This window comes from Fringilla coelebs (genome assembly GCF_963513975.1).
Source record: "Fringilla coelebs genome assembly, chromosome: 3".
NCBI lineage: Eukaryota > Metazoa > Chordata > Aves > Passeriformes > Fringillidae > Fringilla > Fringilla coelebs.
Genome location: NC_140030.1, coordinates 25,893,629 through 25,908,262, shown reverse-complemented (window position 1 = coordinate 25,908,262; position 14,634 = coordinate 25,893,629). Strand labels below are relative to the sequence as shown.

Sequence of the window (14,634 nt, the reverse complement as noted above, 5' to 3'; positions counted from 1 at the left end):
TTTTCTGCTCTGTGGAGTGAAAACAGCAACACAGATGTATTCAACATTAAATACACTACACTTAGAAGTTTTTTTCTTTGGCACAATGCAGAAAGATAATAATGAACAGAAGCATTGCAGGAAATATAAATCCAATTATACAACATCCTTACACCACAGATTAAGACATGATAATGCCTATTAATTTTCATTTCTTCTGGAAGCGACAAAGAGGTACTAACAGCCTGAAAATAAAGAAACCAGAACATTCAAAATGATGACCAGCATAACACCCAAAAATAAATTCAAAATTAAATTTTGCACTCTACTCCAGTCTATATTCCAGTATATAAGTTAAATTCCTGGAAAGGTGTAGCAACAAATCAAAGCATCCAATAGTACTTAGGAAAAAACATGAGACAAGCAGCAACACACCTGTATCAAAAAATCCCAACTGTGTTAAGCTGATTTCACAGTGCACAGACCTCAGAGGCATAAAAAAAAGCAGGTGCCATATTGTGTCAAACACCCTTGAAGTCACCAGAATACACTTTCACATGCAAATGACCAAACAGTTCCAGTGAATCTTCTATAACCTCACTTCAAAACCCATTGGAAAAGACATGTGTAGAAGAATTTAACTCAAAAGAGAAGAAGGATGTCTTAAGCCAAGTTCCACAACCAAAGTAAAATTTAATACTTCAGTTCCTAACTTGTATATTAAAACAGGAGCAGATCACATACTAAAATACCATGAGGCACTGCAAGAGCTCTAGAGAATGGGATCAGAGAAGAAAAATCTGATCTAAAAATTGAAGGCTGTAAAAATGGCACAGGACACCCACAGAAATGACAAAACACCACACAAAGAAAGGCTTAAAGAAGAAACAAGAAAGTATAATGACAGAAGGCAAGTACGAAGAGAAGAAAAAACCAATCAAACTTAACAGGAAAAAAGCCCTACCCTTCTCAACTAGTGGACAGAACAAGAAGAAATATGTTAGGTTTAACATTATTTTTAAAAAGTTAAAAAGCAAGTGAAGCAGCAGAATGATGACCTCCACTGTGAGACTTGAATATACAGATGTAGGGAAATTTGCAAGCAAAGCTGAGGCAAATGGAACTACTGTCATTTTCCAAATGGTGTTGAAAGTGTTGAACGGAAAAAAAAAGCCAACAAAAAAAAAACCAAAACCACTACACACACAGCACTTTGAAAGTAACCACAGTACATTTTGTCCACCTGAACAGAAGAGACCCTAAGACCATGCCCTGAGAGAGAAAGTGTGACTGCTGAACCTGAACAGGTTTTGGGGCAAGTTTTCACAAGAACCAAGTGGAATGGACCCAGAAGTTCATTAGATGCTCCAAATCAGCATAAGATGTATCACAGACCTAGAGCTACAGATGCTAAAAGGACAAATCTTCCATTTGATGTCTAAGAACAAGTGGCAGGTCTTGGAGACTTAAAATTATGCAAGGCAAAGCAGACAAAAGGCTAAAACTCAGACTGAGGGCTTCAAAGGAGAGATTTCTGACCGTGTCAAGAACAGCTCTGTAGTTGAAGTCCAAGTATCAGTTACCTGTAAAACCCTTTATTTTATACAATTCCTTCATATCCTGAACTTACTTTGAGATTAAAATATTTTCTTCAATGACTATAAAATTTAAAATATTCACAAATTTCCCTTTAAATATCTTTAAATTTGTTAGTGCCTTTTACTGCCTGAAACTGTCAGGCATCATTGATGTAATTACTCATTTTTAGTAAGATTTTAATACTTTAATCTCCTAAATTGATGTAAATCTCAACTGCACACCTGTGTTTGCATATTCTCTTTGATGGGCTCTGTCACCTTAAATGTCAGCATTTACTCCTCTTGAGTCCTGCTTAATGATTTCTGATGCTCCCTATGTGACTGACTTTGCACATAGACTTTAATATGCCTTGCTGAAAATCACATGCCATACATAAAAAGCTTTCGTATTTATCTAGATGATGAGAGTACTGTCTCTTAAACACCTTTATCTTTCCTTTTTTTAATATTTAAAGAATAAAACAGACAAAAAGCATTCTGAAATACCTTCAGCACCATTCCATTACTCTCCTTTTACTGTGATAGAAAACCAATCAATGCATCAGGGGAAAACACCCTTAAAGCACAGATTTATTCTTGCTTTCCTTCTACCCTCATCCTTTCTCAACATTCTATTCAGTATCATGCACTCTATCTCTAGCTCATGCTAGCATAAATTGATAGGTATAAACAGTAATATTTCAGAGTACTGTAAAATTTTGAGCACCCAAGCAATGTTCCACTAGGCTGGGCAGCACCAGCCCAGGCATCTTCCACACTTGCCAAAGAGACTGGCCAAAGCTGTTCCTATTGATTAAAATGCAATCTACATGTAAGTAGTTCAAAAAAGTATCTCAAATACAAACTCAAAACAAGCTTCATTTTTTTTTCCCAAGAAATCCAGGTCCCAGAGGCTTCTTACAGAGTACTAAAGAGGGACTAACCTGATCCAGTGCCAACTTTGGAAAAACTTTCCGAGGGAGAACTTATGTAACCTTCAAATTTCCATAGTTTATATCAAATGTAGAGAGGCTTATTTTCACAAACATTGTAAAAATTTTGAATTATAATAATCCTGTGCACATTCAGACATATTCATCATACTGAATTCATCATGTTTAGCTTGATTATCACAAATTTTACAGTCTTCCTTTTTCAAGTGAAGGGCATCTTTATAATCAGGTAAAACTCCCCAAAGCAGGCATTTACTAACTGTAAACTGTGCCACATATTTTGCTCTATAAGCAATACAAATGTCAGCCACTAGACATTAGAAATCCTATTTAAAAAATTAAAACATTAGTTTTCCTTACATTCCATTTCTATTTTTATTTACATAAAGTTCTTGCTCTTTGAGTAAAAATTCCCTTAACCATGAGATGAGAGAGCTACTATCACATCAAACTCTCTAAAGCTGACTATCACATAAAAAAGCTTCAAAAATCTGGTATTTTTTTCTTCTAGTTGTTAACAATTTCATTCTTATTTGCTAAATAAGATCTTTCTATCAAGTATTCAAAGACCTTAAGTACAGAAAGATCCTAACTTCGTAAGCATTATCCATAAGTGGGATTGAAGATTTCTTGATTCTATAAAGCAATAATTCTCAACCCACAATACAAAAATGTCAGAAATTAGTCTGCAAAACCCTTGCAAAATATATATGCAAGTATCACTTTCTCATGCATGTAAACAAATAAGAAAAGGTGAGAGGTGACAGTTATTGAATTCCTAATTTTAGGTTCACTTTGTTGGTGCTGTAAAAGATGACAACTGTGACAAAACTGTAAATGATAATCCATTTATTCCTCCTCCCCATAAAAGAGTTTACTCTTTTAATAAATACTGAGAATCACTCCTTACAGTGGTTCTTAGAATTGTTAACATTGCTACGCCAGACTACACCAAGGTCAAGCTTTAGCAGCTGTGACCTTTCTCAGATTACAATTCTGAAACCAGAACCATTATCTAGAAAATGCAAGGTACCTCTCTTCTGGTTAAAGAAATTTAACTACAAGTTTCTTAGTGCATCATAAGCAATTGAAAGAGAGAAATAGAATTTCTATCCATTTACCCATATAGAAAACAGATTGTAACATCAGAACTTACTTTCTTTTTCTGAAGACCATCTTTTTTTTCTAACAGGTAGAGCACAAAGTTTGATTTCCATCTTGTTTTATGCATAATAAGGCCTGAAAACATTGTAACTTCTAACAGGGAAGCAGGAGGAGAATAGTTCATCCTAATTTCCTTTTCAAAGGAAGTGTCTCCTTTTACAAATAGAACATTGAGAAAAATAATATTGCTTTTAGAACGGCCTTACTTTTGTAGTGGGCTCTACACAGCTCAACAGCATTTAGACCTGTTTCAAACACCTATGGAATTCCTTAGTAATATTCAAATATTTTATACCTGATAGTGCAAGAAAGGATTAGTTTTACCTAAATTCCCATGAGAATTGGACGCAGAGGGTGAAAGGAGAAGCAGGGAAGTAGATTTTCAATGAAATGATGCTTTTTTGCCTCAACAGGAGTAAGAAAGTAATATCTTCATAATCATTTTGACATATTGAAGGCACATTCAGTCACACAGAATCAAGCCATACTCCTAGCTATTTCCAGCAACCTACAAACATTAATTTATTCTTACAAGCCCAAATGCTGAAACTGTGACAGGAGAATATGAGGCTGGGGAATAAGCAACAAAAATACAGCTCCAAAAACACACCTTTCACTGAAGGGTCTGTTGAACCAGAGAATGGCATTTCTAATAGTCTCTCAAAGACACAGGAAAGCCTCTGTTACTCTTAATGCTCCACAAATCCTATTTTATCAATATGCACTGACACCAGATATTTCAGTCCAGCAGCACATCAGCCACATATCTAAGAATACTTAAGTTATTCTAACAAGCAGCATTTTAAGAGAAAGGCTTTCTCAGTAGAGTGACAATTGCACGATAATTTTTATTCACTCAAGTTTACAATGAGAGCTACAGGCAAGGCTGGAGTTTCCCAACAAAACAGTTCACAGCTGCAGCGTAAAATACTATTAAAATCATTAATGAAGACACTGCAATAGACATTTTCCTTTACTCAACTCAGATAAACTAAACAGCATATAACAACAGGAACTCTTTTGTAATATCCCTAAAACACCAACCACAGTTATTCGTCTAAACAGATTTTGCATGTTCAAGGTTTTTCATCACAAGAAATAGAATGAGTTTAAGTCAAAAGGGAAAAACTTTTGAATCTAAGTTATAATGATAAAATAACAACTGCGGAATGAGAGCATTCACAGAATTTTGGACAACATATTCTGCATTCTCCATAGCATGTACTTAATGAGTAAAAATCAAATTGTACATTAAAATAGGGTATTTTACATGAATGTGCATGTATAAAGTCTAAGTTACAATGAAACTTATATAATTGTACATGATTTCTTTTTAAATTATAAATAATAAATAACCCAAAAATAAATATAAATAAACCTTAACCACAATTTGCAGCTACTGTATTTAACAACAGCCTCTGATTTTATGTTATTTAAGCTAACTCATGGTCTTGGTTATATATCTATAGCTCCAGTAACTCACATAATATGCACAAACAAGAAGAGTCAAAATGGTTTTTTAGCATGCACAAACATCGCATGTCCCCATGGTGACAGTAACACAGAAAGCTACATTTTTGAGCAATCCATAGAGGATTTTCATACTTGGATTATTAAATTTTAACTACAGACTCAACAGCTATCATAAGCATTCATTGAATGCGCTTATTTTTCTTTTCCACATAGTTTTCCAGAAGTCAGTGCTCACAAAAGGAACAACGCAAAAAGTCCCCAAGTCACTGTAATTTGCTGAAGTTTCTATAGCAAGAAGCCACATCTTAATAGTTAGAAGATTGTAAAGGGTCTAGAGCAAAGTTTGTGAATAAAAACATATTTTGACCACAACTGTTTTTCAACCAAAGTCAATAATGTGATGAGAACAGACTGCACATACAATTCATGCAGGAATCAAATGCAGCCATTGCTTTCCTTATTATTGAAACATTTAGGGTGAATTATCACACAATTCACCAAGAAAGCAAGGTATTTTAAACATGAGTGTTATTTGGCCCAGATGGCCAGATAAGGCAGATAAGACCTTATCTGAAGATAAGGGACCTGATAAGATGCATCCCAGAGTCCTGAGAGACTTGGATGATGTAGCTGCCAAGCCACTCCCTGTGATATTTGATAAGTCATGGCAGTCAGAAGTCCCAGGTGAACGGAAGAAGGCAAACATTGTACCCATCTATAAAAACTTAAGAGAAAATCCTGTCAACTACCAACAAGTCAGCCTCACCTCTGTACCTGGAAAGATCATGGGACAGATCCTCCTAGAAGCTGTGCTAAGGCACATGGATAACAGGAAATTGATTTGAGACAGTCAGCATGGCTTTACCAAGGGCAAGTCCCGCCTGACCAAACTAGTGTCCCTCTGTGATGGAGTGACAACATCAGCAGACAAGGAGGGGCTACAAATGACATTTATCTGCATTTCTGTAAAGCTTTGACACAGCCCCCCACAACATCCATCTCTCCAAACTGGAGAGAAATGGATGCAGTGGGAGAACTATTAGATGGATAAGGAATTGGCTGGACATCTACATTCAAAGGGTAGCAGTCAATGGTCAACTAAAACACAGGAAGTTTCAACTCTACATGAAGAAGAACTTAATGCTGAGGGCTGCAGACCACTGAACAGGCTGCCCAGAATGGTTGTGGAGTCTCCCTCTCTGGAGAGATACAAAACTCACCTGGTTCCTGTGTAACCTGCTCTAGGTGACTCTGCCTTGGCAGGGTGATTGGCCTGGATGATCTCCAGAGGTCCCTTCCAACCCTAACAGTTCTGTGATCCTGCCCCTCTGCTTGACTCTGGTGAGACCCCACCTGCAGTGCTGCATCCAGCTCTGGGGCCCTCAGCACAGGAAGGACATGGATCTGTTGGAATGAGTCCAGGGGAGGGACACAAAGATGACAGAGGGATAGAACACCTCTTGTGTTACAAAAGGCTGGAAGAATTGGAATTGTTCAGCCTGGAAAAGAGAAGGCTTTGGGGTGACCTAATTGTGGCCTTCAGTACTTGAAGGAAGCCTACAAGAATGAGAGGGACTTTTCACAAGGGCCATGTGGTCACAGCACAAGGGGGGATGAATTCAAACTGAAGGAGAGCAGGTTTAGATTAGAAGTAAGTTTAGAGGAGGAAAAAATTCTTAACTGTGAGGGCAGTGATGTCCTAGAATAGGCTGCCCAGAGGAGCCATGGATGTCCCATTGCTGGAAGTATTGAAGGCAAGGTTGGATGAGACTCTGAGCAACCTGGTTAATTGGAAAGTGTCCCTGCCCACAGCAGGGAGTTGGAAATAGATGATATTTAAGGGTCCCTTCCAACTCAAACCATTCTATGACCTATGACCTAATCAACCCAAAATTTTGATTCAAAAATACTTAACAGCTTTAGTAAACCTTGTTAACTTACCCATGTAATTAGACATTTTTTCAGCTGTGTTTGTAGACTGAAGCAGACTGAGCTTCTCTTGTTGTAGAACAAAATTACATCACTCAATCCTCACACACACTATTCCCCAAGTTTAGAAGTTCTGTATTGTTAGGTTTTTTTAAAACCATAACTGCACTTTTCATTTTTAAAACCTGATGGCTAAAACTATCTTGATGAGAATTTAAAAACAACAAACATGTGCAACATAAATACAGAAAGTAACATACTTACAGCTTCAAATGATAAGTTAACATGTTCCAGGAAATTCTGCATTAAACTTTCAGTTAGCTCATTGAAGCGGTATCGGAAGAGATCCATTTCCTGTTGAAGAAACCAACGCCTGAGATCCTCACTGCAAAAAAAAAAAAAAAAATTAAAAAAATTCTGAATATACTTTTTTTCTTTGCTTGAAAATTAGACCACAAACCTAATGAACACAACAGTAATGCTGACCTTGGCATGTGACACACACACTGAGAATCCTGGAAGTAAAGGGAGGAAACCTTCAGTAATGCATACTCAATCAGAAAAAACTTGTGGAGAGACAATACTTTTTACTTGTTTTGGATAAAAATAATTGTAGTTAGCGTTCTCCTTTGGTACTTAGAGGACAGTTTTTTCCTACGATATGGCACAATATTTTTTCATTGTACAATTAACATCAAAATTAATGTAATGAGGCAAATACATTTTGAAGGCTACTTCTTTTAATTCTCACTTCTGGTGTATCTCCAGCTGAAGAAATATGCATACATCTCAGTAAATATAACAATAGTGCTTTCTATTCTAGGCAACAAACAGCCTGGAAAGAGGCAAAAATGAAAATATATGGCAATGAAGTTGGGTGTGGAACACAAATAGAACATCGAAGTCTTGACAAAAGAGAAAAAGGGGTTTAGCAACTGCTAAACACAGGAACACAGGGACAGGTATTAGAAGACAAAATAAAACAATACTGAAGCCATTCCAAGTACTTTAAGTATTCATGGAAATCTTCACATCTTAGTGCTCAGATTCCCAGCCATCAGCACATTACTCAAAGCTACAGCAAGTAGGTACCAGAGTGCCAGTAAAAAAAGCCACCCCACATGTGCAAGCACAGAATGCAGATGATGCTGTATCTCACTACCACAGGGCACTCTCTTAAACTGTCCTCTGAGAGCTACCCTGTGGGCCACTGCCCTTGGAATTCCCAGAGCACAGAAATACTGCAGTCTTATATATGTCCTCTTTACAATATTTAAGCATCTTTTCCCATAGGGAATATGTGAATCACAGAGTTGTTTGTGGTTTTGCGGACAAAACCTCTGCTTGAAATATGGCTTGAAGAAAAGTAATTATTACATTAAACAGCCAGACAGAAAGACTGTTAAGGTGCTTTGTAAAATATAATCCTGTGGACAGTCTCAGTGCTTGGAATGTAATAATAATCAGTGCAACTTAAAATGGAAGATAATGCTTTAATGACCAATCTGTTGCAGTTCTTCTGTGGCCATCTTGGACTGCAGTTAAATCTTGGGATGTGACAATTTTTCCATTTTCCTTGATTTACAGCACATTTGTTTTCCTATGGGGGGAACTAAAAAAACCAACAACACCACACACACATAAAAACAAACAAACCACAAACATGATTATATATAATTTCTTTGGAGGCCAGCCAGTCTGTTGTTCCTTTTCTTCAGGAAAGCAGATCCAAGGCTGTAATCCCACCTATCCACTTAAGTTATCACAACAAGAAAATACTATTTTATCTTTTATACACTCCTACGTGCATTCTTCCTACAGCTGACAAAACAGCTGACAAGCTGACCTCACACTACTGTATATGCCCAGCAAATACTTTTAAATTGACTTTCCTAGGATCATCATCATTAGGGCATTCTACATCACTTCTAAAGCCAAACCATATTTTATACTTATTATTCACATGAAAAAAATAGTACTCTCATCTGAAACTCATACTAAGAAATAATACCTAGTATCAAAAGCCCACGCTTAACTGAAAAGCAATGTCACTGACATTAGCTTCAGCAGCAGCTTGGTTAGTTAAGAGAGTAGCAGGTCACTGAAGTGTAGATGTTAAGAGTATCTCCTCATTTTTTGCCACTTAACTTTCTGTTGTGCAGATTACTTAGCAATTTAAACCAGTTCATAGATTCCCAACTTTAAAAATAATATAAGAAAACAGTCTCTTTCATATAGGGAACAGCACTTGAGGGACTGGGGTTGGAATGGAAATACTCTTCACCCCAAGGAGAGGTAAGAAAAATCATTATAATTGTTAGGAATCATGAACATAGAAGCACTTTAGGGAAAGCATGCAAATGCTTGTAAATCTGGAATTTAAGACTAGTAGCTCCCCTTCCACAATTAATATAAGATCTCCAACAACTTAACAGTGATTTATGAAAACTCTGGGCATGACCAGATCACTGCTTTTCTAGGCAACCAACACCAATGCATTACTCAGAGTTTAAGATTTAAAGATTAGACAGCAAGGGGAACATGGATACAGATAACACACAAGAGGAAATGCTACTCAACAAAGAGGGAGCTATTTTAGCAGAGAAGTCTAATTTATCATTTAGAAAAAAAATGTCAGGGAGTAGTAAACAGGCCTTGCTAAGTCTGAAATAGAATTTACATCCTTGTTATGTGACACAGACACAAATCAAACAAAAAAAAACTTTAAAAAGGCACAAAAGTATGTTTGAAAGTTTCCTGGATAAAAGAGTTTTGCTGTCAGAGCAGAGCTAAAATTTATTTCTTCCATCCTAAAGTGAAAATTATGCTACTGTGACTTTCAAGGTTCTTCACAGCTGATGTGCTGAAGTGATGAGAGCTTCAGTAGACAAAAGCAAAAATGCACACTCCCATACACATGCAAATAAAATTACCTTTACATCTGCATCTGCCATGAATGCAAATTAAACAAGATTATTCTATTTCCTGGTCTTGACAGATCCAAGTGACATTAGAAGAGGTGTGAAAGAAAGAAATGAATGAGACTGTTCTCTTAAGACTGTAAATATCCTGTCATACAGGAATAAGTTTTAAAGTCTTGGATTTCAGAAAGCAGAAGAAGCAAAGTCAAGAGATGATTACTACCTTACAAATTTAATTGACCAGAATGATGGAGCTGGTCACTTCAGATCACAGGAAAACCAGACCAAAACAATCCAATTTACAAGTGAGGACTGATAGAGACTAGAAGAGAAAAGTCGATATAAACTTTTGCCCCTGGATGGCACTGTTGGCTAACTGAAAAAGCACTATCACAGGAAAATGCAAACACATGTACACACAGCTGTCTCAGGAACTGAATTCAACCTAGTTTGCAGTTATATCTATTTAAGTGCACTTTTTCAATCACTCCTATTTTCTTCTTCAACTTTCTTCAGTTAACTAATGATTTGTGCCAAACTTATTTTTCTAGCCTAGTATGATAAAAACTTGAAGTACAGTACATTCTATTTGCCTCCCAATTTTATCTTTTGGGAACTTGCCAGTTGTAGACAATAGAAATATCCCCACAGTAGCTGCTTTTCAAGATAGAATAGAGAACAGTGGGCTACAGGCTCACCTCAGAGTTCTTAGAATGCTATTTTCCATGTTATGAGTAAGCACTAAATCCAACTTTTCAAAGTACAAGTAGAAAGCCAAAAAGCTGACCAAAAGCTGCTTTATCAAAATGCAGCATGTACATATAAATGGGAACACAACGTGGCAACTGCAAGTTGTCTAAACGGTGTCCCAGAGCTCTATTCAAATCCCCTCTTCTAAAGATGCCTTTCCCCCCAGATTCCAAAGCCAGGCTGAATCTGTGCCCCAAAACAGCTTGTATTCATTTCTGCACAGCAGTTCACCTTCATCAAGCTGCCCATCTCTGCCCTGCCTATAGCCTAATTTCTAAGATACTTCCCTGAAACACAGGGTTTGAACAGTAGCTGCAATTTATTTGCTAAGCAAGAACTTCAGTCAAATTATCACCTTCCACAAGAGTAGAATTTTCATAAACTACCAAGACCCCTAAAGCATCTCACCTCCCACAAAAAAAAAGTAATTGTCTAAATAATAACAAAATGTAAAAAGTAAAGTTTTGGCTTTGTAATTAAGTCAAATTGATTATTCAAAATGCCTAATACAAACCACTACGTTTTCAGGGGCCTTTTAGACCCCAGACTACTTGAGGATTTTACCTTTTAGGGGGGTTTTGGTAAACCTACAATACATGTAAAGAAAGATATCATCAAAATCAGCAGGACTAGTATGATCAAGGGAGTTTATAAAAATAGAACAAACAGAGGCACTAGAAAGAGGACAATATTACACTTATTATTCACAATCACAAATTATACATGTAGAATACAAAGGGATACCAGTTGCAATTCTGTTATTCAGTCTTCTCCCTTCTTTCAGGATTTTGAGCTACACTATCAGAGTCACTGGAGTGAAGGCTGGTATTGATCTCCCACCCACAACCTGCTCCTCACGGTATGTGCATCATGGATCTAGCAGGCTCATTGATCACACACATTGACAAACTGCCTTCAGCACAGCCCAGATGTCCTTTGAAAGGACAACAGGATAGGACATGAATGATCTGGAAGATTTCAGGGTGTTTAAAAGTCACCCAGGGCCTGTCATGGTGAGGTTTCATCCATCTGTAGGCAAGCTTTTGAGACCTTTGCTACTTCCTACTCTGATCAGATGTTCTGCAGCAGGAAGCCAAAGCCATTTCAAAGAAAAGCCCCATCCATTCCAACTCAATATCCCAGCTTAGACCACAATCCCTCCTACTCAGCTTCCCTGTCTTTGCTTACAAATCTGTAACCATAGCAGCACTTCAGTCATGTCAGCTATCACGGTATCATAATATGCATTCTATCACAGTCACTTAATTAAAACGAACTGTATTGCAGCCTTAAGTGCAATTGAATCAACAATTCAAGACGCTTAATATCTGCCAGTTTTAATTCTAAAAAGACCACAGTGATAAGAAGTAAAAACTTCACAAAAATGTGTAAACAAATTACTTGCAGACATGAAGCCCTGACAGCCTCTAATTTCATCCAAAAACTACAGGGGAAACAAAAGAATGAGTTTTACGGGATAAGCATTTTGCTTGAAATTTCACATAATAAAAAAAATTGCAGTGCAACCAGCCACAGCAATGAATATGGACAAAAAACAGAGGCAGTAGATGAAATCTCAAACTCAGCTGGTATTTTTAGCCTGTCAGAAACAGTGCTCTCCATACAATAACATAAAGCCTATTTAAATAGTCAGGTCTTTGGTCAGTTATCAACAGTTAGCATATACAGAAGTTAAACCATGCTATCAATCACTGCCTGACAAACAGTTAATACTGCTGTGTGTTCATTTAGAAAAAAGCTATCAAGAGACTCAAATCAACTGCCTGTGTTTAAAAGCTAAAAGTTTGTAAATATTTTAGTTATCACAAAATCCAGATCTTAATTGATTACACGTATCCCTCTTCATCACAGTTGAGATCAGATTCCTAGCAAAAAATCTTCTTAGAGCCTACCTCTCTCTTTAGCAGCCATGCAACTCTAAAGCATCTGTAATGTCTATAATAAAGCACTGCAGTATCTGTATAAATTTAAAATTAATAACAAGAGTACAGCATAATCCAAAAAGTACTTACGACTGGCAGTAGGCAAGGCGCAGTATGAAATGAGAGATATGATCTTTTCTTCTTGCCTCATAATCACCCTCAGCCAAAGCCTGCAGAACATATTCTTATTATTCCTGAGAAATAATCTCTCCCAGATTAAAAAATTCACAATCAATTCACCACTGTTTTCAACAGTGTAATAATAGTCATCTTTGAGACAATAAATGCCAACATACTGAGGAAGGGGGTTACCCTAAAGGAAGAAAAACTTCAAAGAAAACCCTTCAAAGAAAAACTACACGTCTGATAAAATGACAGAACTGTAGTTTTAGAAAGGGCATTTTGTCACCTCTACTTTTATTCATTATTCTTGAATGGTATAAAGGAAAAAAAAGTGCAAGAGAGTTCCACGTCTTGATCTTTACTTACTCTGTAGGGAAACTTCAGTTTCCGGAGCTCAGCCTCCAACTTACTTTTGTATGCATCAGAACTTCTTACATGGCTCACACCAAGATTTTCAACTACTTTAAGCACTGGGCAAAAAAAGAAAATGTCCATGTTAGAGACGACATGCTGAAATCAAACTAAATGTATGACAGCTTGGGAAAGGCACAAACTGGGGTAAGGCCACAGGAATTACTTTTAATGGCATGAGGAGCAAAAGGGTGAGAAATAGGGAGGATAAAGTGTGGCCAGTGAGTCCTGAACAGCTGGCCCAATTCTGGGATCCATACTGTCAACAAGGAAAGGGAGACAGCTAACTCTGAAGGACCAGTCTCAGTTGAAACATCGGTTTCAACTCTAATGGAAACTTGGATCCGGGGCTCAGGACTTCAGGGGGAACCACTGTGGCTGCCAGGCACAATGACCTGAAATGCAATACAGAGACCTCAAGTATGTCAGAACATCTATAGAACGTGAAACGTGCTCACAAACCACCCCCCCCCCCCCCCCCCCGTGTAAACCAAAACTACACAGTCCGGACAGCTACAATAAACGCTGATCGTGGAATCTGTCTCAGCTCTCCGGAACGCCCAAAGCAACGCGTTTGCCTTTAACGGGAGCTCCTGGCAGCACCAGCAGCCAGCCCAGCTCCGTCTGCGTCAGGAGAACAGAGCTTCCAGGCCTGCCAGAAATGCACACAGCCATCACAGGAAGGATTCAGAGCATCAAGGGAGGGAAGGGACGGGGAGGAGGAAGGAGGGAGGGAGAGACGCTACTCACGCCTCAGGCGATCGACGGCAAAGCTCTCAAACTCCACCAGGGATATGCTTTCCGTGGGAGGCTCCAGGTAAAACTGCAGGCTGTGAGGGTACTGCTCCCTCCGGTCTCCCACCAGCCGCGCACGCCTCTGCCTCCCTCGACTGGAGAACTCCATGTCCCTCGCCCCGGGGCTGCCTCGGGCCCCGTCCCCACCACCCGAGCGCCGCGACCGGGCGGGACCGCCACCAGACCGCACCCGGCCCCGCGCCCCGGCTTCCCGCGCTCCACCGGCCCCGCCCACTTCCGCACGGGCCCGCGCCTCCTGGGCGCCCATTGGCTGCTGCAGCGATGCGGCCGGGGCGGTGCTGGCAGTGCCCGTACCCGGCATGGCGGCCCCGGCACGGGCAGGGCGCACGTCCGGCATGGCGGCCCCGGCAAGGGCAGGGAGATTTTGGCAGGTGTCCGCCCTGGCACGGCCGCTTCCGGCACTCGCACAGTCTCCACTCTTCTACAATTTTATAATTTTGTCACTTTTCTAAAAGAGTTGCAGGATTTGCTGGTTTTGCCCCTGTGTTGGCAATTTTGCCGCAGCTGAGGGTATGTTGTTTTATGCCCCTGCCACAAAATTTTTCCCTAAAAGTTGTATAATGATTTTGCAAGAAGTTCGGACCGTAAACGGGTG

General features: G+C 38.8%; 1 protein-coding gene across 1 annotated transcript in view; it reads right to left on the bottom strand.

Annotated features, from left to right (window-relative positions):
* Nucleotides 1–14,127, bottom strand: part of PRIM2 (DNA primase subunit 2) — a gene marked incomplete at its 5' end in the record, with an annotated part of 90,181 nt that extends 76,054 nt beyond the window's left edge. The window contains 4 exons of the mRNA XM_084202972.1: nt 7,340–7,460; nt 12,780–12,859; nt 13,179–13,282; nt 13,974–14,127. Of these exons, the coding sequence (XP_084059098.1) occupies nt 7,340–7,460; nt 12,780–12,859; nt 13,179–13,282; nt 13,974–14,127 (459 nt within the window). The remainder of the gene's footprint in view (nt 1–7,339; nt 7,461–12,779; nt 12,860–13,178; nt 13,283–13,973) is intronic.
* Nucleotides 14,128–14,634: the final 507 nt, after the last annotated feature.